At 46.2% G+C, this 24,286-nt stretch overlaps 1 protein-coding gene across 1 annotated transcript in view; it reads left to right on the top strand.

Moving 5' to 3' along the window:
• The window catches only part of LOC104504349 (protein RUFY3), a gene marked incomplete at its 3' end in the record, with an annotated part of 29,565 nt that extends 5,579 nt beyond the window's left edge, over nucleotides 1-23,986 (top strand). The window contains exons 2-10 of the mRNA XM_010154169.1: nucleotides 6,997-7,050; nucleotides 15,509-15,682; nucleotides 17,009-17,126; nucleotides 19,174-19,275; nucleotides 20,266-20,389; nucleotides 21,040-21,101; nucleotides 21,595-21,660; nucleotides 21,772-21,841; nucleotides 23,899-23,986. Coding sequence (XP_010152471.1) covers nucleotides 6,997-7,050; nucleotides 15,509-15,682; nucleotides 17,009-17,126; nucleotides 19,174-19,275; nucleotides 20,266-20,389; nucleotides 21,040-21,101; nucleotides 21,595-21,660; nucleotides 21,772-21,841; nucleotides 23,899-23,986 — 858 coding nt within the window. The remainder of the gene's footprint in view (nucleotides 1-6,996; nucleotides 7,051-15,508; nucleotides 15,683-17,008; nucleotides 17,127-19,173; nucleotides 19,276-20,265; nucleotides 20,390-21,039; nucleotides 21,102-21,594; nucleotides 21,661-21,771; nucleotides 21,842-23,898) is intronic.
• Nucleotides 23,987-24,286: the final 300 nt, after the last annotated feature.

Below are 24,286 nucleotides of genomic sequence, written 5' to 3'. Positions count from 1 at the left end.
CGAGCTGTTGGTGCTGCGGGGTGGGGTACAGCAGTTCTGGGCACTTGGATGCTGGGTGAGGATGCGGTAACTGAGGAACGAAGGTGCGGGGTAGCAGTACGGGGGTGGAGTTGATGTGCTTGGTGCGGTGGGAGGAAATAGATAAAATTGGCTATTATCTGCAGGGAGCAGGTAGCGCCAAGGTCAGTGCTGTCAACAAAGTGCAGCTGTAGGCGACGGGAGAGTGGAGGCCTCCGCGGCAGCAGCAGTGCCAATCACTCCATCTTCTCCTGCTCCGGCAGAGTAGCCAGGCCGTGCAGGTGGGCACATGCAGCAGCACTTGCTGGGTGGATGTGGGTGTGAAGCGTCTTCACTATCCCTTCTTCATTCACCCTTCGTGGTTGGAAAATAGATTTCCCAGGCAGAAGTTGCAGGGTGAAATGAATGGACTCATTTTTTTCTTCTCCATGCAAGGGTCACTCTCTGTACGTAGACATTTAAAGAGGGGATTTTTATGTGGTGTGGTTTAAGAAAACGTTTTTTTCTTAAGCTGCTGGGTTCAGTTTGGGCCCCTCACTACAAGACAGACACTGAGGGGCTGGAGCATGTCCAGAGAAGGGCAACGGAGCTGGGGAAGGGTCTGGAGCACAAGTCCTGTGAGGAGCGGCTGAGGGAGCTGGGGGTGTTCAGCCTGGAGAAGAGGGGGCTCAGGGGAGACCTGATCACTCTCTACAGCCACCTGGAAGGAGGTTGAGTGGGGGCTGTGTGTGTGTGATCTCTTCTCCCAAGTGACAAGCAATAGGGCAAGAGGAAATGGCCTCAAGTTGCACCAGGGAAGGTTTAGATTGGATATTGGGAAAGATGTCTTCAGGGAAAGGGCTGTCAGGCACTGGAAGGGGCTGCCCAGGGAGGGAGTGGAGGCACCATCCCTGGCGGGACTTAAGAGACGGGTTGATGTGGTGCTTAGGGACATGGTTTAGTGGTGGACTTGGCAGTGTTGGGTTATTGGTTGGACTCAATTATCTTAAAGGTCTTTTCCAACCAAAACCATTCTATGGTTCTATGAAGTTCCGAGTGGATTGTTCCTGGCATTCTAGGCTGCAGGCTGTCTGGTTGCTTCCTCAATGTTGGGATTACAAGGAGTTTGAACATGACGCTGAAACTCTGCTGCTCCCTTTTCTTTTTCCATGCTTCATGATCCAGCTGATTTGCAAATCCAGTCTGAAGAAATTCATTACATACCTCAGATGATATTAACATCTGCTTAATTTCTTTCGTGACCACTTCAATTATTTCTTATTAAATGTGTTAATTATTATTCCTAAGGCAACAAATGTGAGCTAAAGCAATTAAATAAAATAATGTGACTATAGGTTTTTGTTTCATGCTGAAAGTAGTATTGGTCCATACAACAAAGGAGAATGTGATAGCCTTAAAGGAAAAAAAATGACATGACTGGAATTAGTCATGGATATTCAGTATTTCTTAGTAAGCTCTCCCACTTGTGCTGTGGGATGCTCTGACCGAAAAAAGAACAGCAAGTTGTTAGAGCAGTGGGCTGAAAGTTAAAATCAGACAAATAATCCTAAAATTAACCTTCAAAAGAGAACACGTGTCAGCATTTCTTCCATAAACATCCCCCTCTAGAGCAGGGACAGTACTTTTCCCTGCGTAGGGCAGAATGAGGCATAGCTGACAGGGCAGCTCTCAGTTACCATTGTACTGGTGCTCGCTGGGGAGTGTCACTTGCAGTCAAACTGGGAAAGTGCCTTTGAGTGTGGGAAGTGCTGCTGCAGGTCACGGCACGCTGCCTGGCCATGGTGATGGTGCCCAGAGGAGTGTTCTTGTCACTCCTTTCAAAGCATTCCAGGAACATTTTCCTGCAGAATGTTAGGGCTGAGGTACAAGAAAGGTGTTGAGCAGTATAGGGGGGTCAGGAGAAAGCCACCCATGTTGCCTGGCATTTTGGGTCGTGGTTGGCTTCGCTTGATCATCATCCCGATTCCTGCGTTTAGTTTTTCAGTTCGAACGAACTTGTCAGCACTTTCGTAGGTCTCACTTTAAATGCATCGGTTGGTTTTCTTTTTCTTCTGTCCTCAGCATGTTTTTCAGCGATGGCATGTCACCGGGCAGGAGCAGAGGGGGTTGAACGCTGGTGCGTGACTGAATGCAGCCCAGTTGTCTTTCCTGGCATTGGCGTTCGGCTGCTGCCGTGTTCGGTGTTTATCTCCGCTGCTGTTGTGGCAGGCTTAAAAAATAACCTCTTTCCTTAGCGGTAAACAGAACATGGGGACCCTGGTCTTGTTGCAGTCTTGTTTGGTTACTCTTGTTTTCTGTAAGCTCTGTCCAAAAGCTAGCAGATTGGGGTCAAGCCTTGCACAGCAGCATAACTGACGCTTCACCGTTGCCGAGTACTTTCTGTATCAAGCTCAGTATTCACTTCCCAAAATTGGTGCTGGTGATTTGGGGTTTTTTTGGGTTATTTTACTGACTTCTCAGCTTCTCCTTATGCACTTGTTAAGAACTTACGTGCTTAAAAAAAAAATTATCCTGACCTATTTAGTCTGGAGGAACTTGATTCTCATGTCATGCTGGGCAACTATAAAAAGGATGTGTGGGCTCCTTATTTGCTCTGAGCGTCCTTCTTTACACATGAAGACATGCCATAGCTCTGTAAGAAGTTTGGAGCATTCCATCCTCCTAGTTGCACTCACAAGGTAGTTACTGATAAAAGTAGAGGATGTGGACAGAAGATTGATGGCCTGGGAAGGTGTGTGTTGGGGAGTTTGCGGGGCTGCTGCTAGGCTTACTGCGAACCATGGGAGCCTGCGTGTAGGTGGTATCCCAGTACAGGCTGAGATGCTGTGTTTGAGGGGATCACGGTCATTGCACGTGATTCCTTACTGACTGCATTCTGTATCGGCTGTTGGAAGGGAATGTGTAGGGGTTTGGGCAGTTCTGGGCTAAGGGAGTGTCTCCGTGATTACTACAGGGCACACGTTCGGTGCTTGTTTAGGTTGATTAAAAGTATCACAGGGACACTTCTGCTTTATATCTGGGAACTTCTGCAGGTTTCTGCTCGTGAGAGACCCGTTCAAAAACCCCGTAGCATGAATTGGATGCTGGTTTTATCCCCGTCCTGCCCACAGTGTGAGCAGACACAATCTTGACTTCCCCCTTCACGTACTCAGCTTCTGCGTGTCGCGTGTTTTCTCAGTGGTGTGTAGTAGCGTGGTAACTCGCCTCGTAGTAGCGGGGTAACTCGCCTCTTAGCAGCGTTGCCTTTGGATCTGACGGTTGCCACAGCCGTGCTGAGGGCTGCCAGGGGGTGTAGGAGCGTGATACTGCGGCGCGCAGTTGGGAGAGGTGCGGTGGTAGCTTGGGATATTCATAAAGTTTCTACTCCCACCCCTATGTTAAGCTAATAACTTCAGTCTTTAAAAAGAGAAAAATAATAATGAAGTGTTTAATAGCAGCGTGAAATAATTTTGATGATTGTATGTTCTCCCTGGGTTTATTTTTAAAAGCTTGTCTTTGCATGGGAAAGTGTATTATCCACTGGCAATACCCCTTATTGCTGCCGGAGTCGTTCCAGGTTTTGCTGGAACTGTTAGGGGTTGCGTATGTCTGTCAGAAACAGGAAACCAAAAATTAAGGTATGAGCAAATGCAGGAACATGATGTTAGGAAGAAAAGTTGTTTGGGGTATTTCAGTGCATGTGATCATTCAGTGTTCATTAATCGCCACCACTTGATTAGGCGTTCTTATTGGTGGGAACAATAAGTACTCCAGTGCCTTTGTGAAGCACTCGCTTGTGGATTTATTCCGGTGGGATATCCAGTTCCATAATACTAATCTTCCTGGGGATCTAGTTGGAATGAGGTAATCGTTTTATGGAGACTTAAAAGGCTTGGTCATCCTGTTTTATAAACTTGGTACACATCAGCTACAGGCTTTAATATTTTTCCATAATAATCAGAAGTATTGAGTTTGCCTTAGATGTACGGTGGTAAGGAGCATGGAAACTCTCAAGTTGCAGCTTTTAGTGATTTCTTTTGTCTGTTTTGCGTATGTCTTAAGTTTTGGGAGTTTCTTCCCCTGTGTTGTTTGGTGGAAATCCCAGACAGGTGAGGAAAACTACAATGTAAAAGAAGAAATTAAATGTATGGGAACCACAGATGCATGAAGAAATGGACAAAAATATGAAAGTGCTAATTAACTGTGTGTTTTTGCCTCTAAATCCGTACAAATCCCGTAGCGCCTTTGTGCCACCATCAATTCATGCAGTTCTTGCAAGCATCTCTGGCTAGAGAGGGAATAGGATTATTGCCTGTAGGGATGTAGTAGAAGGAGATACTGGTGGCTCCACTAGATGTTTGTTGGTAAGCTTTAACTGAATTGTTTGGGAAGGGTTAAAAATAAATAAAAACCTGCCTTAATCCTTTCCAGTGAGGTGGGTAGTGGTTGTGCAGATACAGCCAGCACGGTCTGTGAGCCTTCCCGCGCCCTCCTGTGCCGCGTAGCCCAGATGCCCAGTGTGATGGGGTACTGCACTGCTTGGGCTGGGTTGACCTAGCCCAGGCTTGGATTAGGATTAAGTGATTTAAAAAAAAACCCTAAAAAATCTAAGTACTGAGAGAGCAAAACCAGTTCAGTGTACAAGCCTCAGTATCTGTTGTTAACAGCTGCTTGAGTAGGCTGGAGGTCTCGTGTGGGTTTTGGTTATGGAGCTGAGCAAAGGAAGAGGTTTAGAGGGGTGGAGAGGTTACGTACTAGCCCAGGCTTGGATTAGGATTAAGTGATTTAAAAAAAAACCCTAAAAAATCTAAGTACTGAGAGAGCAAAACCAGTTCAGTGTACAAGCCTCAGTATCTGTTGTTAACAGCTGCTTGAGTAGGCTGGAGGTCTCGTGTGGGTTTTGGTTATGGAGCTGAGCAAAGGAAGAGGTTTAGAGGGGTGGAGAGGTTACGTAATTGCAGGCTACACATGCGTGTAGGTTGTAGGGAGGAGTTTGAAGGGACAAAGATCCTGTTCCTAAGCTAACTGTAAATCTGGTTTTGGTTATGAGAAGTTCTTTGCTGGTTACACTTTAGGTTAGGGAAACAGCCCAAACGCTCAGTATGAGATAACAGACCATTCAGCGATGATGTCTGGCTTCAGTCTCCGCACGCAGCTGGGGATTCTGGTAGGGAATCCGGTTCTGATCTTTGCAGGTGATGGAAACTGCCATTAAACACATCACTGCATGTGCAGCTAGGTTCTCGCCGGGTTTGTTTTCACAAGCGCTGGAAATAGAGCCAGAAAATACTCTCCGTATTAGCTCGTTCATGTAATCTCATTAGGCAAAGCATGTTCTACAAATACTGAATTTCTCCATCACGCTAACATCCGCCTTTGAAGTCCTAAAAAAAAAAAAGGAAGCGGGTGCGAGTGACCCATGAGCCAGGGTAAGAGTGCGGTAGGGTCCAGGAGAGCACCAGAGACGCGTCCTTCCACCACCGCTCCGTGGGCTATGGAAAGTCTCCTGGGCCTTCAAGGAGCTTTGTAGCACCTGTATGAAAAGACCAGAAACCGTAAGGGTAGCACGTGGGGGGAGCTGTTGGCTGGGGGGACATCACCAGGGCTTTGTTCTTGCAGCAGCCGGGGAACGCTCCAGCAAAACTCCATAGGAAGCAGAGGTAGAGAGGGACCTGACTGTGTCTGTTGTCCCTCCTCACCCCTGGTGAGGAGAGGAGAAATCCCCGCTGAACTGAAAGCAGTTCACCACTTCATCCTGGGCAGGACACAAGGAATGGTAGTTTTCTGCTGTTCTCCACGCTGCGGTGACGCTTGGCCGCCCCGGGGGGAAGTGAACTGCTGGTTTAGGTGAAGAAAGCTGATCACTGAATATCAGCTACGCAAATAAAACTGTTCCAAAGGATGAGAGGACTCTTGGTCGGTGCTATTGCAGCAGAGGAAGCCGAATTGTTAGTCGGACTGGTATTTGAACGGTGCTTTTTTGCCTTTTTTACATGCAGTGGCTGCTGTTGGCTGGCCAGCGCTGGCTCCTGCAGCAGGAGGCTGGCCGTAGCTTTTCCGTGGGAGGGAGGAGGTCCTAGTAGCGTGTGTACTTTGCTCGGTCCTTCGGCACGGTTGGCCTGTGAGGGGGAATAGAACCTTTCTTGTGCTTCGGACGTGCGCCCGATTGCAGGTCAGCGCCGGGGAGAGCGGGCACGTAAGTGTAGGGAGCTGCAGGTTCGGACCCTCCGGGGCTCCGGCTGGCTGTGTGTTAGGGGTCTGAAAGCAGGGGATTAGTGGGTGTGCTGAAACAGGTTTTCCTGGGCCTGCCTGCTTCTCTCCAGGATACCTACCTCTTCCCCAGGCCTGTCAGGCTCCCAGCAAGGAGACAGGGGTGTTTTCCTGACCGAGACCTTAGTGAATCATCGTGGGAATGATGACACTTAACCAGTGACCCATGGCCAGGCTCACTTGGATCACCTCTGCAGGATTCTGCATTTGGAGTGACGGTCGTAACGGAGTTCAAGCTCTGTTTAACCTAATTTAAAATGTCCTCACTGTGCCCTTTTCCTGCGATGCCCTTGCTTTTCATGTGTGGCTGTATTTCCCTGTTGGGGGGTTCTTTCTGGGGCTGGGTAGGAGGGAATTGAAGCAAATGCTGACGTTGTATAAATATCAAACAGTGCTTTGATCTTGCAAACAAAATAATGCTTTTCTTGCTTTCCTTTTTAGGATATGCTTTACAAAAATGTTGCTTGCCTTAACGCAGAAAGAAGCAAAGCTTCATTGAGGCCTACCTTAATTGGGCTGCCGAGGAAAAAAACGCTTTGCTCTACCGCTTTCTGCAGACTAATAAACCCTTTTGACTTGCATGTCTTTCGCCACTATGAATGAAGTCTTGTATTATGCAAATCTCCCTTTCAGTTATCCTTTTCTTATACCTTGATTTTGAATCTTTCCTTTAGACCACGGCTTGCATGACATTTTCTTTCTTTTCCTTTCTTTTTGCTGTTTGCAAAGACTCTTGGGAGGATTTGACAGATGTGGTGGAGCAATTGCGTGATGATACTGAAGGTGCGTGCCACACCAACATCTTTCAGCTATTATTTTCGCTAATGATTGGCTTTTGCCTTATTATTTTGAGGCTGAGTGCACAGCAGTTTCCCTTTCCAGTGCCAGCAGCTGGGGCTGTGCGAACGGGCTGGGCTGGTTGAACGGGGTTGGCAGCCAGAACACGCTGCGCTAGGTGCGCTCCGTGGGGATGTTCGGTTTCGGCTGTTGGCGTGTTAAAGAAAATGTCTTTGATCACCCCGGTGGATGTTTTGCTCTTGCAATTGGACTAATTTACATTTTAAATGGTTATTGTGAAGGCTTTTTAAAATACATTTTGTCAGCCCCTTCATGGGTTCCATGTGATCACTCTTGTGTTTTAAATTCTTGCTGATCTCTTCTTTTTTTTTTTTTTTAAATATGTGCACACAATGTTGTTTAAAAAAAGTTTCAAACCTTTCTGGGGTACTTCAGGTGGAGGTAGAAGGGATGAATCAATGGGGGGCTAGTTGACTTTCATTCAGTGCTTTCTGAGGTAATTATTTTCCTGAGCCTGATAGAAACACAACTTAAAAGGTTGCAGGAATATACGGAAGCTAAATGAAGAAGAAAAATATTTCAGAAATCACCCTGTAGCTTCAGATTTTCTCAAGTATTTCTCTTTGTCAATCTGAGACTTGGCAGAAGTGACTCTAAAAGTTGTATTGCAAATTTTGACTAAAACTTGTACTGAAGTACTGAATGAGAATCTTTTTTATCGTGCTTCTTACTTGGTTCTGAAAAATGGTGCAAGTGTGAAATAGCTGAATCCTCAGTTCGGCTTGCACTCCAGTAAATTTGTGATCTGATGATGAGATACAACTGTTTATGCCTGGGATGAGAACCTTTGCACCACAAAAGGCTGATAGACCTCGGGGGGGCAGGGGAGTAAGAAGGGAATTTTCCTGCTGTGACTGAGAAGTTGAAGTGCTCATCGTTAGGAAAAACACAGATTTCAGCGTAGAAGGGTGGGTGGGGGTATTTCTCTATACAGACCGTGGTCTTTGAAAACAGTAATATCAAATCAGAAGCTCAAGCTGGCGTTCTTCATATCTGGAAGACTTAGGAGCTGAAGTCCTGTTATTCTCACGCTGATACTCCCAAAGCAGTAAGGGCAGCAGATGCATTTCAGCTCTTTCTGCCAATTCATCAATAGAACATTTCTAAAGGTGTTGGGGGTTGCAGATCCCACGGTGGCTGCTTTCTCACCAGTGTTTTATTCAGTCTTGGTCTAATTCTCGCTGGTGGGAGGTTAACCAAAAGTTGCATTTGTTTCTTTGCAGCACATGTAAGCAGTTTAACCATGAAACGTTGTAAAGCAAAATGGTGAGTTTAAGTGAGGTGCTCAGGGTTATAAGTAGAGGGTAAAGTATGAGCAACACCGTGAAGGTTACACCTGTCTTAAAATACGTAGTTGTGGTTATTTCTAAAATATCAGCTGACAGTTAAGGATGGCAAAGTAATGCTGCTAGGTTTGGGACCCACTTAGGAAAAACCATCCAGTGCAAATAGTTTTAAGCATGTTTCTGGCAGAAGAAAAAAACAAAGTCAACCATAACATAGCAACAGTTATTTTTATTTATATTTGGAAACTCAAGGTGGTATAAATCTTTTTAAAGAAGGTGCGTTGTCCACTAAAATTATCTTTGATGCATTAACTGCACCGATCTTTTGCTGGTCATCGTCCATGTCTGAACACAGCAGGATTGAGACGAACACAGCAGGCATGGGAGATCTTCTCCCTCCTGGCACAACAGCTAAATCTGCTTCCCCAGCAGCTCCAGCCAAGGGCCTATCCAAGCAGCCTTTAAGGGATAAAAAAGGGTTTGAGACTTTTTTTTTCCCCCATAAAACATTGTGCAAGTTTTTAGCATTTATTTGTGTGTGACACGTATATTTGTGTGTGACATATATGTGACGTCATATGTTGGTGTGACAATGTGTCTTGTCGCTTTGCATCTGTGTCCTTGTTGCTCGTGACCACCCCGTTCTGTTTTTTTGATACTCTTATGGTGCCTGGTGTGTGTGGGAAACTGTCCTCCTCAGTGATCGATGAGACTAATGGATGCTTGATGTGGAGTGGGCTTTCCCCCTCAAAACTCCTCAACACTGGGGGCGTAACAGCAAGAACAGATGAAGCAATCTCTTAAAATCTCTGTGAAAGTGTGTCTTCTCTCAGGAAATGCAGTTTCATTTTTGTTAGGTGGCATTAGTCCAGCTGCTTTCCGGTTTATCCATGGTCCCTCCGAGTAGATAGGTTGAATTTTGAATATAGAAACAGAAAATTAGTAGAATAAACCATATTTCTGTAGTAACAGACGTGCTTCTGCTTTTCACTTGTGAACAGTTATGACTTTTAAATTTGTTTTGAAGCTGGAGTTTCACTGCTAATGTATCTCGGTCAGTCTGAACACAGTAGGAACTGTTCGCAAGATGCTGTTTCTCTTCTGTACGCAGAAACAGCCTTACTAAATTTCAGACTGCTGTAAGTTTGTGTTCCTGATTTAAGATGGATTCAGTACAGGGAGAACCTGGCTGAAATACTAATTAATTGGCATTTCTTTGATCAGAGTTGTTCATACCTACAGCATTTCATGGCTCTAGTTTAGCTTCTTCTTAATTCTTTTAGGGTAATTTAATTTGAGGAGCAATAAAATTAATTGTCATCAGGTGCAAAGTACTTAGACCACAGTCACAACTTAACCCTTTGAGATCCAGGATTGCAGTGTCTTTTTCTTGACTTTTGGGTTTCTAGGTACATATTCTACCCTTTAAACAAATTACAGGCTTCCTGAGGTCCTTGGATGCTTTTGAAAATGTCTTCATGGAAGGTTCTCAGGAAGCCTTTGCTTGCTGTGCTGTTAGCATGTGAATAATTGTGGTACAGTTCTACCTCTTTAGAATCCAGGGAGTTCAGTGTTGTCAGGAAACAGATGAGCTGATGGTTTTACCCCGCAGTTTTAGTGGGGTGCGAGTCCAGTTCAGTCGTGACCGCTTCCATCCCATGTGCAAGGCTGCTGGCTTGGAAAAGTGTCTGTTCTGTAGAAGCTACAGTTTTTAAATAGCAAAGTGTCTTGAGAACTTAAGATGACTTGATTGAAATCCAAGCTACATTCAAAGGCAAAGTTTAAGGGCCAAGAATTGACTTTTTAAGGTTTATGACATGGCATGTATAGTAAAACACAGGTAGAGTTTTTGCCGTTAGAGGCAGAAGTTGAAGAAGATCCTGAGTCAAACTGAGAATTGAAATTGCACATCAGAGTTAGACTTGTCCAAACAGAAGGTGTCTGGCTTGACTTAAAGCCAGCCAGTTAGTGTTACTGTGTACAAGTCTTCTTTGCTTGCTTACCCTGCTCTTTTAGACCCAGTGTTAAAGGTGTGTATCTTGCAGCGTACGTAACAATGGCATGAATTACGTAGGATTTAATTTTGGGGATAAATCTTTGGGATTTTATCCGTTTTCATACTATATAACAGTTAATCAGTATGCAAGATGAGAATCTGAGATAAGCTGCATTTGCACAGCATCATCATTCTCACAACAGACTAATGAAGCAGAAACCTGTAATTAGCTAATGTGCTGAAAACATTTTTTGGTTCTTTAGACTGTGACTGCACATATTAGTCTCAAATGAAATCATAGCCTTGCTTTTTCTTTTTTCCTAAGTGCTTTCATCAGCTCAGATGTTCATTAGCGCTTAACAGTGTTGGAAGAACCTAGTCTTGAACAAGTTTGATACGCCCCTCTCTTGTTCTTGTTTGCTTGTGGTGTTTTTTCTTCTAATTAGGGTAGTACGGACCCCCATTGACACGCAGCAGTCACAGACCCCTTGGTCTCATGGAAAACCATGTGCCTTGCCTCAAAAAGCATACCCATGAGCTCAGAATAGGTCTGTGTGGGGCAGCAACTCTCAGTACTCATCAGAAATGTGAATGTTTTCCTGTGAGTATTTCAGGGAGTAGGACCTTAATTCTGAGCAGTGTCCTTGGACTCTACCGTAATTCCGATGAGCTCATAACCATAGCCCAAGAGACATTTTCCACATAGCTGTCGTGTACGGTTATGTTAATTTTGCCTTAGCGACTGATTCACCAGCTCAGCAGTCACCGGGGTGTCCGCTCTGCTACTGGCAGGACCGACGAGCCGCCCGGCAGCGGGTGCAGGACCGCTCCTGGCTTTGCTGCTTTGGGCATGCTGCTGCGGGACCTCGGCCCGTGCAGAAATGCCTTGATTAGAGAGGAGAGGACGTCTCTGCATCTTCCTGCGCCTTGCTGTTCCTCTCATAGGGAAGGAGGGCAAGAAGCTGTGGTTATTAATAAGGTTTCAGTCAAGTCTTAAAGCTTCTAGATCTGTCCAGGAGGCAAACATTCGGCTTTTCAAAAGGGTCTGGTCTCAGACATGAGATCATGCTCGATGTGCCTGTGCACAGGAGTTTCTCTGCAGAGCCTGGCCAGGCACATATAATCGTGTTCAACCCAGACTTCATGACATGGTTAAATTAAAAAGAAAAGTAGGGCATTTGTTTCCTTAACCACAGCTCCTTACTCTTTTGAGGGTACATATAAACATTGCCTCGGGTAATTCAAACCTACTAGAGGTTTTTGTTGGTTTTTCTGCTTGGTGAGAAGCATGGATATACTGTAGATGGAGTTGTGGTACTGTGCTGGTTTTAGTCATGGCAGGTACCGGAAGTATTAAGGGAGAGGGTTGGTGGTTTTTTACAAGGTAAACTGGTTCTGAGCAGATTCTCAGTACCAGAGCTATACACCAACTGGTGAAGGTAGTTGTCTGCAGTAGGAGCAAGTGCTGTAGTGATGTTCATATATTCTTAAGGGGGGTAATGGGTTTAAATTCAAAGTGGGGAGATTTAGACTGGATATCAGGAAAAATATCTTCCTGGAGAGAGGGTGGTGAAGCACTGGGACAGGTTGCCCAGAGAAACTGTGGATGCCCTATCCCTGGAAGTGTTCAAGGCCAGGCTGGATGAGGCTTTGAGCAACCTGGTCTAGTGGAAGGTGTCCCTGCCCATGGCAGGGGGGTTGGAACTGGATGGTCTTTAAGGTCCCTTCCAGCCCAAACCGTTCTGTGATGCTGTGATAAAGGACAAGTGTGACGGATGCTGTTGGAGGTGGTGTTCGTGAGTTTTATGCAAAAGTACATGGAAGAAAATACACAGAAGATTACTTAATTACATGTACAAAAATTGGCTTTTGCAATTGTGGGTGAAGTTATGCTTGACATTTTTTCCGAGTCTGCATTCCTGGTACCGGTGACTGTTAGCTACATTGCGAATCGTAAACCGGATTGTGAATCACAGGACAGGTAATCCGCTCAGTGTACGTGCCAGATCTGCCAGCTTGAAATAGTAGTAGTTCCCACTAAATGAAACCTCTGCAGTCCCAAGTGCTCATTTGGGAATGCAATTCTCATAGCAGCATTGAAGTTTTCTAAACTATGAGAGCACTTGGAAGTTTTCTACACTATGAGAATAGACTTTGAATGTCCCATCTCAACCTGCTTACAAGATGTGAACCAAGACAATCAGAGCTCGAAGAGCATCCAGTCAGTACAACAAAACTGTCGGGGGGTTTGATCACTCTGTCCTGCAGCAGTAGAAGAATGGGTGGAGGCCGAGGAACACCCGGACTTGTTTGCCACTTCTCTGAACAAGAAGGCGTTTGTCCGTGGCAGCAGATGTGGCCTGGAGCACAGCGAGACTGGTGGCCGCCAACTGACGGCGGTTCCAGCTGGCATTGCTTAGCGCCGTCCGTACGCTCCCGCTCTCCCCCTCCCCGCCTTCAGCCGCCCGCGGCTGTAGCTGCCAGGACGGTTCCAGTGAAGTTCAGAGAAGGAGACTTCTGCTACTGCTTCATCCTGGAGAAGAAACAGTAAGGGAGGCCTTGTCCTGACCTGCCTTTGGAGAGACTAAACCAGTGCAGCGGTGGCACGGGGTTTGAGTGGTGGGAGCTGCCCTGACCCAGCACTCTCCCCGTTCTGTGGATTTTTCTAATGCTGCGTGCTCGAGCGTTGTTAACACTGTTGCCACGGCGCTAGGTCTTTCCTTAGTATTTGTTTGAGTCATCGGTAGCATCCCTGATACGAGCAGCCTGTCCTCCGGCAGATAAGGCACCCACAGAAGCAGCAATAGCGAGACTTCACCAGCCTGGATGCCAGCTGGCCTCGGAGCCATGGGAACCTGACGATGGCATGCTTCAGAGGCAGGTTCAGCTGTTCCATCTTTGTTCCCAGGCTTCACAAACGCTCTCTTTTGATTCCCTTCCATAATTTCTCAGATTTTTTGGCTGAGGACGTTTGTGTCTCCACTTCAGTAGTTGCTTTTTCTCTCCCAGCCCTGAGGTGCCTTTCAGTGCCTCCTCTGTCTGGCATGAGGAGTGGCAGTCATTCCTCTTGCCTGTTTTGGATTCAGCCATGTGTTACTGAAATCAAATCTTACTCGCACTGGCTACTGAGCCTGCAGTGCTTTTCCACCTGCAAGGAGACATCAAGGGTTGGAAGTGGGAACAAAGGGATTTTTCCTGTGGGTCTGTCAAGTTTAGCTCCTTGCTCTCTTTTTGGCTGCTGAGAAGTTGATCATTGATCAGAGGGCTGGAGCCCCTCTGCCATGGGGACAGACTGAGAGAGTTGGGCTTGTTCAGCCTGGAGAAGAGAAGGCTCCGGGGAGACCTTATAGCCCCTTCCAGTGCCTGAAGGGGCTACAAGGAAGCTGGGGGGGCCTTTTTCCAAGGGCCTGTAGTGACAGGACAAGGGGGAATGGGTTTAAATTGAAAGGGGGGAGGGTTAGATTGGATATCAGGAAGAAGTGCTTCCTGGAGAGGGTGGTGAGGCACTGGGACAGGTTGCCCAGAGAAGCTGTGGATGCCCCATCCCTGGAAGTGTTCAAGGCCAGGCTGGAGGAGGCTTTGAGCAACCTGGTCTAGTGGAAGTTGTCCCGGCCCATGGCAGGGGGGTTGGAACTGGGTGGTCCTTAAGGTCCCTTCCAACCCAAACTGTTCCATGATTCTGTGGTTGTACTGGCAGTACGTTTGAGATGACGGAGTTTGTATTGAGCAGCTGGAATCGCCAGCATCACGATGAAGCAGGGTGGTGACTTGTGTCATCAGGACAAATCCTACAGGACGCTGCAGTAGTCTCAGAAAAACATACCCCTGGGCCTCGAAGTTGTTGGATTTTAAATTGCAAGAAATGTCTCTTCATAGCAGGGTTGACAAGATGAGAACTGTTAACGACCCAGACAGCTCAAGTCCACCTACCTAGTAGCGATTTGGGATCTGCTCAGTGGCAGACCTGCTGAATGCGAACCCAGACTTGTGTGAGTCTTCGCTTAGGGGCTGGATGCACTGAGGATGAGGGCTGCATCTTCCCCTCCTCCTTCATCATCAGAGGTGTTTAAGGGGAAATGCCTCTCAGCTGTCTGTATGTTGGACATACAGACAGCTGAACCCATCTCAGCTGTCTGTATGTTGGAGAGACAGAGCCTCCCAAGAGTCTGAAAGAGCTTGAGAGCTCGTTGGGGGTGGTGAGCATCGCTGGTGGGTACGCCACCGAGGCAAAAGGAGCAGCCTTCTTCCACTGCTTTGATTTCTAGACATTTTTATGGCCTCATTTCATCCAACTCAGCTCTGTGCTCCCTGCACGTTAAACGGAAATAGATCTTCTGTTCCAGTTGAAGATTTTCAGTCCGGTATTTATTCGCTTTACTTGTTTGCTAAGTGCAAGCATGCTTGGTCAGTACAGCGGGTGAAGGTGGGTTCAAGGGTCCCTGGCTGTTCACAGCGGCCCTAGAAGCAGCGTGCCTTACAGGGATGCAGCTGCTGGTGCCACAGAACAGCAGCTCAGAAACTGGGTGTGTGATTGCAGGTGGAACAGGTGGAAACAGAAAACTTGGTGACTGATGGAACATCATTTTAGTAGCCAGAATTTTTCGGTATTACTGCGTGCCTCCAGGCCTAAAGAAGACTTTATTTGTGGGGATGGCAGGACAATTTCATTCTAGTCACGGGACAGAACTGTTGTAAGCGGGTTGGTTTCCTGAGGTGTGGGAAACGCGCTGGCGGTGTTTGGGCAGAGAAGCGCTGCGTGGAAGGGTAGGGTTGGCCTGGGTGTGTTACACAGGTAACGTTAACAGCGGCCTTCAAACTTCTCTTTCTTGAAAATGTAAAGTTTTTGTAGTTTCTTGAATTATGGAGGCAGCCTTAATGGGCTACACCACCGGTTCCTGTGTCATTGTTGCTTCGGCCATAAAATGCTCGTTAATTTTGAATTTTCTCAACAAAAGGCCTGAAGAGAGTGCCTCGCATGAAACTCTCGCTGCCCCTAAAACGTCCTCAAAGCTGGGGAACAAAAAGAGAGAAGTATGGGGTATTTTATTGTATTAAAAATAGCTTTTGTTACTCAGCGGTATTTTTCTTCCTTTTTTTATAGATCCTAATTATCTCATGGCTAATGAACGGATGAACCTGATGAACATGGCGAAACTGAGTATCAAAGGGTTGATTGAATCAGCGCTTAATCTGGGCAGGACGCTGGACTCCGACTATGCACCTCTTCAGCAGTTCTTCGTTGTGATGGAACATTGCCTTAAACACGGCTTGAAAGGTAACCTGGCTTGAGAGGAGTCCTCCCAGGCTGTTGGCCATAGCGCAGGAGCGAGAAAGAGCAATCTTGTCTTAAAAATCTGGTCTGGTAATCTGTTAGACTAAAGAGAAGCTGAGCAAGGTCACTGCTGTGATCACCGGTGACTTGACGGGCCACAGGAAGGGAAATTAAAATCTGTGGAAAGTCCCACCGTGCAGGTGAAAAGCTCACGGTTGTTGCAGGTGCTTGCCATTTTTAAAACAGCTTGTCAGATAACTTGAGTATAGCTGAGTGATCAGTGATAAAATTAGCTCCTCAGCACACTCATGACTCCTTTTTTTTTTTCCTGCACTTCCTCATGCCCGAGGGACGCAACGTTCCTCTTGCTGGAAGAGGAACTGCGACACGGAGGTCCTTCCTCAATAGTTCTGTCAAAACTGAGGATTTTGGCTTTGTGCAGCTCGTGTCTTGTAAGCTGCTTTTTCGAGCAGCGAGCAGAGCATATACTTAACTGTACGATACGGAATCACAACTAAAACTGTCAGGTGCCAGTCTGCTTTTCCTGGTGTGCTGCCCTTGTGTGACAGCAGCTGGAGATGAAAAGCGGAGGCTGCTGAATGCCCTCTCAGCACCCGGTCATACATCCTACTGTGCTGCTTTAATAGTCGTGTGCAGCATTACGCGGGGAAGAAGGTACTCCCCTGCTGGTTAGGGTAAGGTTGTGCAAAGGAGAGGTCATTCAGCTGCTTTGTTTATCCATTCGCCAGTGTCCCTGCTGCTGGTCGTGTCTGAAGTTAACAGAGTTCTCGTGTCTTCTCGCTGCCGCTGTGAAGCAGCTGGAAGAACTGTGGAAGATGATTAATTTCCAGCTTTAATACCTAGGGGTCTTCAGAAAGCTTTTTGGAAGGAGGGAAGGATGCCCAGGGGAGCCCCACACCGCTATGGAGAAGGAGCGGGTTCCAAGTGGTGTGGTCCTTTTCCTCGTGATGTGATGGTCAGCGAGAGAAGATTGCTGTGCATGCCGCAGGTGTAGCTTAGGGACAGTGACATCCCAGTAGCGATAACGACCTCTAGCAGGGAATCGAAGTTGCTGGTTGTCAGGCAATGCTGTTGTTTTGACGCGTTTGGGATGTGTGGAATATTTTCTGGCATTTGTCTCGAGCTCCTGTTGCTTTGTTTGAGTGATACCTGTAACTGCCACGCTGGGGCATAAAAAGTTGTCATCGGTACTTGCCCAGCAGCTTCTGGCAATGGTTGTCTACTGCTCGTTCACTTCTGACCCCTTCTGAGAATGTGTTGAGTCAGCATGGGCCTCACAGCCTCTTTTTGTATCTGTTTCTTTTCTAGCCAAAAAGACTTTTCTTGGGCAAAATAAGTCATTTTGGGGACCTCTAGAACTAGTAGAAAAACTTGTTCCTGAAGCTGCAGAGATTACAGCAAGTGTTAAGGATCTCCCGGGGCTGAAGTAAGTACAGTCTTTTGCTGCACAAGTACATAATGTGTTCGTTGTAAGATTATGTAAGATCCTGAAGAAAAGAAAGGGCAAACATAGCCTTCAGGAATACATCTGCCACCTTCTGCTAATAAAAATGGGTCCTTAATCTCTTTTATTCTTAATCAAGGAAATGCAGAAGGAGAGGATAGGTAATACTCTTCCTGTGTTAGGCGCACTGGGTCTCATTGACAACAGTGCATTTATTGATAGCACTAAACAAGGGATGGTGTGTCTCAGGAATGGGAACAGCCTTTACTGACTCTGTTTCTGAAGTCAGACTGACGAGGAAGGGAATTGGAAGGAAGGTGATTACAAGTTAAATAGTTTTGCAGCCCGACAGATGTAATTTTTCTTTTAAGTAAAGTCAGGTGAACTTGTAAAGTCTGTGTAAAAGGGAAGCTCAGTCACCGAGTTGGAGCTTATGTCAAAGAGAGAATGGAAAAAACCCGCTTTAAGCATATATTGCTTTAAAAAGTTCATAATAATTTCAGACATAGCATTCAGGTTTGCTTATTCCAGGCTAAAAAGCAACTGTAAGCGGCTTTGAGCCTCTGAGGAGAAAGACGTAAGGAACCTTTCTATTAGCAGCAGGACTAAGGATGCAGTCGTGTTGGCTGAAAGAAGAGATAATACCTTCAGTAACGCTTTCTTTCGGGTTGGTGTTTAGCGATGTGCATATAGACAAATGCTTTTACTGGAGGTCTGTGCAGGGCTCCTCCTGGAACAGCTTACAGGGCCAGCGTGGATGGCCAACGGTGTCGTGCCAGAGCTCCCGTTAGCTTTTCCTGTTGTAACAGAATATTGAAGCATTACATAAACTGAAATAAAGAACAGCTTTAGTACAAGTTTCTAAACCGTGCAATCATACTAACCCTTGGGAAATGTTGTGTCATGTATTAGTGAGGTGAAGAAGGGGGCTTACAAGGAAGCTGGAGGGGACTTTTTACAGGGGCCTTTAGTGACAGGACAAGGAGTAACGGGTTTAAATTGAAAGTAGGGCGGGTTAGATTGGATATCAGGAAGAAATTCTTCCTGGAGAGGGTAGGAAAGCACTGGAACAGGTTGCCCAGAGAAGCTGTGGATGCCCCATCCCTGGAAGTGTCCAAGGCCAGGCTGGATGAGGCTTTGAGCAACCTGGTCTAGTGGAAGGTGTCCCTGCCCATGGCAGGGGGGTTGGAACTGGATGGTCTTTAAGGTCCCTTCCAACCCAAACCATGCTGTGATTCTAAGAAGAATGGGCAGTAACGAGGATGACGTTCAAGGGCAGTTGCTGCTTGTACCAGTTAAGGTTAGAAAACAAAGAGCCCCCTGTGCTGTTTGGTGTAAGACAGCTGACTGACAGTTGGAGATGGAAAAGAAATTTCCTTCCAACTGGAATACCGCTCAACGCAGAGGATTTACGCCTTCCTTGGGAGCATCTGCTGCTGGCTGCTGGCCAGCGTGTCAGGGTGGACGAGCCAGAGCTGTGATGCAGCCTATCAGTCACCATATTTTTAAAGCTGTGTGCCTCAGATTGCCAGGAGAAACAGCGGGGGAAGGACTGTGACTACAACCCGTTGCATCCTGTGAGTGTATTAATGAGCACGACAGCGGAAGAGAACAGTACTGAGTTTGGGTTTTCAGCTGTCTTTGTGGATTCTCACCTAACTTAACGCCTACCTGAAGGGGTGGTGCTTGGCCCTTTGTGCTGAATGGGAGCGTAGACACGTTATTCCGGTTTGCCTTATGCAAAACTGATTCTGAATTAGAAGGTGATGTGTTGAAGCCGCTGTCTGTGTAGTAGCAGCCAGCCGGGGCAAAGTCAGAGAAGTATTTTTAGTGTAACAACAGATACGTAATTGCTTAGATAGACTTGTCTGAAACTATTTGCACTTAAATTCCTTGGTGTTTCCTGTCTTTCGTCAGTGCCAGTTCTGTCGTTGGGATATAGAAACTTTGGGTGGAATAGGATTATTAGAGCTGTTTGTGAATGTGCATTGTGACGTGTCCGTAACTGCCTTGTTTGTGGCCTTTGCAGGACTCCTGTGGGCAGAGGAAGAGCTTGGCTTCGCCTGGCTCTGATGCAGAAGAAACTTTCAGAATACATGAAAGCCTTGATTAACAGAAAGGATCTTCTCAGGTGAGCGCTGAGCTCGCTCTTTGGTTACGTTAGGTTCACTTCTGCCCTCTTGTAAGGTCTTCATGATCTTTTACGCCCAGGTGGTAAAGTGTGTGTGTACTGTTTTGAGAAATGGCAATATTTATGGAATGCAGAGCTGCTTCTGAGGGATTAAAAGCGTTTAGTATTCTTTCTTAATCCAGAAGCTGTTATTTCTTCACTTTGTCGCAAATATCCATTAGAATAAACCCAAATTTTGGTTCCAAAGAGATGGTGTGGGTGAAACACTTGTACAGAGGAGATACAGCATTCTCTGTCTGCAAAGTCTTGGCCCTGGACTTACTTCTGACCTTCTCACTTCATTACCTTCTACAAGTCATGTCACTTCTCTGTATCTCTGCTTCCCACTCACAGTAATTTTGTAGTTCAGTTGAAAGTCCATGCGTTAGAGCTGCGATGCCTGGGCAAAGCAGTAAGATGAAATGACTGTGGTGGTGTTTTTTACTCAAACAAGTAGGTTTTTGTTGGGTGTCTAACCCCTAATCCATAGCTGACTTAGGGTTAGAGAGGAGAACATGGCATTGTCCACTGGGAAATGTGGTGGTCGCTTGTGTTAATAACGGTACGTGACGGAGTGGAAGTATGCTACTTAAAAACTGATGTTAAGCCCCAGTCTTAAACCCTCAGAGTGCTGTACCCTTACTCAAGAGTCCTGCTTACTTTCCATTGCCTTTCAGCAGTGAGAGACCAGGTCACCTACTTGGTGGCTTTTTGCCTCACCGAAGCACCTCCTGTGCTGGGAGAGATTTGTTCAGTCAGAGCAGGAGTGCCCTGAGAGCACGCAGCAGCACATTTCTGCATGGACTGTGTGCCGCTGCCTGGGCTTTTGTTGAGGCTGAGCTTGCATTCTGTTGTCACATGAAACAGCAGGGACCTGTGCTAGTTGACATCATTTCAGTTGACTTTTAAAGACACAGCATTTGTCTTCTCTTGCCCTGCATCATCCCACAGCGAATTTTATGAGCCTAATGCACTGATGATGGAAGAAGAAGGTGCTATCATCGCTGGCCTCCTAGTAGGTTTGAATGTCATCGATGCCAACTTCTGCATGAAGGGAGAAGACCTGGACTCACAGGTACTGGGTATTCAGTTAATGGGGTTGTTCTGCTCATTTAAATGGGAAGAATTTTCCTTTGTAGAGGACCTTTTTGACTGACATACAAGTTTGTTACTTAACAGAAGACTAATAAAAGCTTGCTGTTATCATTGTGCTCTTTGGTTGGCTGCCGTCACTGAGATCAGGGCTTGGGATTTTGGGCTTCTCTTTGCTGTTGGGCTTGCTGTGGTCCACATGCAGGTCACTGCAGGGTGGAATATAGTAAATGGAAAAGGAGGCGCAAACGGAGAAGGACTTGGCCAAAATGACAGGAGAAAGGGACAGAACTGTGAATTCCCCCATGCTGTGTGATGAGATCATTGTAGCTGTTCAAACAGCCTGTATGCACTTACGTTCCAGCCTGCAGAAGCAGTGCATGTACAGATACGGTGATGGTCATGTTCTGTCCTTATGTCTGAAGACTCGCCTGCCAACTTGCTGCTTGCCCTACTACGTTTTTGCTTAAAACACGCTGTGTTTTCATTAATTTTGGACAGATGACTGGTATAACGAATCCTTGCTATAATGCAGTGTGGGCTATGTTCTAACTGAACGACTCTAAACTCTCCCGACTGTGGACAGCGTTAGAAAAAATGTTAAATGTGAAACGCAAATTTTTCTTTTTCTAGGTTGGAGTTATTGACTTCTCAATGTATTTGAAAGATGGGAACAGCACGAAAGGCAGTGAAGGGTAGGTGCACACACAGTTGTCCTGCTTCTTGGCTCTCGAACTTGTATTCAGGTATTCCAGGTTGCCTTGCAAGCTGTTATAATTAAAAAGCTACTTAGGCTGAATTGCTCTTCTATAATACACCATAATATATAAATAAGATATAAGAAATACTGGGAGGAGGCAGGGAAAAAGACAAGTCTCCCAGAAATGCTGTGTGCTCTTCCTAACTGGCAATTGGAGATAAATGTATTTTGAAGGTGACCCTCTGCTTAGTGAGGTCTGCCATTCTTTAAAGCCTTTTTGGGCAGCAGCTTAGTAGCCTTCACCCATTGTACGGCTAGCAGGATAGCACTTGATTTTTGGCACCGTAGCATCCTTAGAAAATGAAAAAATTCTCCAGTTGGAAAAGAAACACAGGCTGTTTGTCGCTACATTTCCTTTAAGACCTTTAATGGTGTCTCTTAGTTCTTTGAATCCCAATGGTGAGCCACATGATGTTTCTTTTTTGCAGAGATGGTCAGATAACTGCTATTTTGGACCAGAAGAACTATGTAGAAGAACTCAACAGACATTTAAGGTGAGATGTGCTTTGTTTATTCTTTTTTGTAACAAAATATGCAAGAAAACAGAAAACTGGATTTTATAGAAGGAAAGCTTACTGTAGGGTTTTCCTTCTTCTCTTCAACAGCGCTACAGTAAACAACCTACAGGCCAAGGTGGATGCCTTAGAAAAATCCAACACTAAACTGACTGAGGAGGTGAGTGTGATAGACAGGCACCTGATGTTTTGGCCTTTGGAAGGGGGCATTAAAAGGGTAAGGGTGGAATTATTTTCAGATTTCCTGTGGACGTAGTGATGAGTGTTTAACGACGGAACTGGAATAACTCATCTGCCAGGGAATTACGCTGGCTGTCGGTACTCACTGGGCATGAGGTGGAAAAAGCAAGCAAATGTTTATGTGAAAAACCAAAAGCAGCTGAAGGCAGTTCATCCCTCTGAAGCCTTCGGGTGCGCTCTGAGTTTTGGAAAATGGCTTGGAATAAACTGTGCTGTGGGTGTCGTTTTGAGTGCTGCTCAGCTGACGTAGGTTACGACGTGTCCACACACAACAAAGCAATTGTTAAATGTCTCTTTTGACGGGTGCCAAAGTTAACTAGAGTGTAAAGATAGCGACTGAAATGGTACCGTAGCTTTTTTCTCTAGCCTGTCGCAATTTGCCAGAAATAAAGGGAAAAACCAGCATCAGAGGTGAAATGCTCGGCCTGAGCATGAGAAGTGGCTCATGGGAGTGGGAGTCGCGGGTGTAACCTGTGGTTTGGAATTGGCCTTGCTGTACATGAGTAATGGCATAAAAGCAATACAGTCTTCCGGGTCAGTTCCCCCAGAGATGGTTGATAGTATGTCCCATCCTAACTCAGTGTCTCTGTCTACAGACTGATTTGGGATGTCTCAGCCTCTCGCAGTACAAATATGAAATAGAACTTCTTTTTCGCTTGCTGGCCCTCGTTAAAGGGGGGTGGTGTGTCTGCTTATGGAACATTAACTAATGTGTTCCAAAAGATTAAAAGGTTTAGCGGAGGGAATTAGCATGCCCACTCCTGCAATTAAGGAGTAAGAAATATCTTTTACAGTTAAAATACATTTTTTTTAGATTTTCAGAAGGTGGTGTGGAGCAGAGGCTGCCTTTCTCAGCGCTGCTATAATATGAGGCTTTTGACTGATTACCTGCAGCATACCAGTGCTGTGCCCATCAGGCATGGTGCCTGTGAGATTAATTGCCCTGTTGACCCAAGTGTTTTTGGATTCAGAAGGAGGTGTTTGCTCGTGTCGTAGTGAGGTCTGCAGGCTGTTCAGAGGAAGAACTTAAGTGACGCTGGAACACGCTGTGCCAAGCAGGGCTATTTGCAGGGCGCAGTGCATGCGCTGCGTCACATCACATCAGTCTGTGTGTTTGGCTTGAGCCGTACCAAGGACTTGCACTTTTATCAGGGTAATTTCTGTTTGGGTTTGTCACTTAGTGACACCGCTGACTTCTCAGAATGTCACTGAGCTTTTCTTGCGTGCAAGGCTTACATAAGTTCGGATGCACAAAGCCAGGAGGAGTTCTCTGGAGTTATTTTGGCTTTGACCGCATTCTCCAAGCAATCTGTTAGTCTGCGGTGATGTCTTCGTTGGGAGTTCTTGCGAGGCAGATGTCCTGTCTTGGAAGGGTGGTCTGTGCTACTGATCCTCTGTTTCCAGCCAAATCTCCCTCCTGTGATGAGGCTCTCCTCCTGCTTCTCCTGCCCAAAAACGTACGAGCATCCCGCATCTCAGACACGCTACCTAGCAGTGTACCCAAACTGCTGAAGTTTTAGGAAACCCATGTGGGTGTTTCTTCTCTGGTAATATATTTCACTTGCTGGAAGTCACCCAAAGTTACCTGCCGTGGGCTCACGTTGTCCTTTTTGTTATCTTTGGCAGGGGAAGGGGAATGGAGTGAAGATTTCTGTTGAGTTGCGCTGACCATGTTGGTACAGAGTCGGTCAGGCGCTGATACATGAAGGGACCAGTAACTTTCCTGAAAGGCAATGAATAAAATAGGTTCGGAAGTCTCTGTTTTAGCTGATACTGGAAGTCTGTCCCACTGGCACCACTTAATGCTTTTTCAGGTAGTCTTTCTCCATGGTAGAGGCTGAGTTGTCTTTTGCCACTCCAAATATTCTTTTGCTTGCCTAGAGTGTAAAGGAAGAGTGCAGACAATGTGTCTGGAGAGGAGAAAAAAAAGGTTCATTATGGTTTTGGTATGTTACCATTGTTCTGTTTTGTTCACAGCTTGCAGTTGCAAACAACAGGATTATTACACTGCAAGAAGAGATGGAACGGGTTAAAGAAGAAAGTTCTTACCTCTTAGAGTCCAATCGTAAGGTTGGTGTGTGGGTGCAAATGATGACTGAACCTTTTGGGAGTCCTGGACCAAAGTTGATTGAGAAATCAGAGTGGGGAAGGGACTTGATTTCCTTATGTATCTCACACAAAAACTGCAGGAGATGAGAGTGGTTCCAGGTGGGCCCTCTGCAGAGGTGACAGATGGACCCTGGTCACAGTAAATCCCGCCTAGCTGTAGCTGATTAAACTGGGAGTGTGCGCAGGTCCCAGGTCTAACACAGCGTGGTCCTGGCTTGCTGGGCACTGATGTCAGAAGGGACACTGATGTCAGAAG

Source organism: Eurypyga helias, unplaced genomic scaffold (genome assembly GCF_000690775.1).
Source record: "Eurypyga helias isolate BGI_N326 unplaced genomic scaffold, ASM69077v1 scaffold32526, whole genome shotgun sequence".
In the NCBI taxonomy this organism is placed as follows: Eukaryota; Metazoa; Chordata; class Aves; order Eurypygiformes; family Eurypygidae; genus Eurypyga; species Eurypyga helias.
The sequence above is the reverse complement of the archived record's forward strand: the minus strand, read 5'-3'. Positions and strand labels throughout refer to the sequence as shown.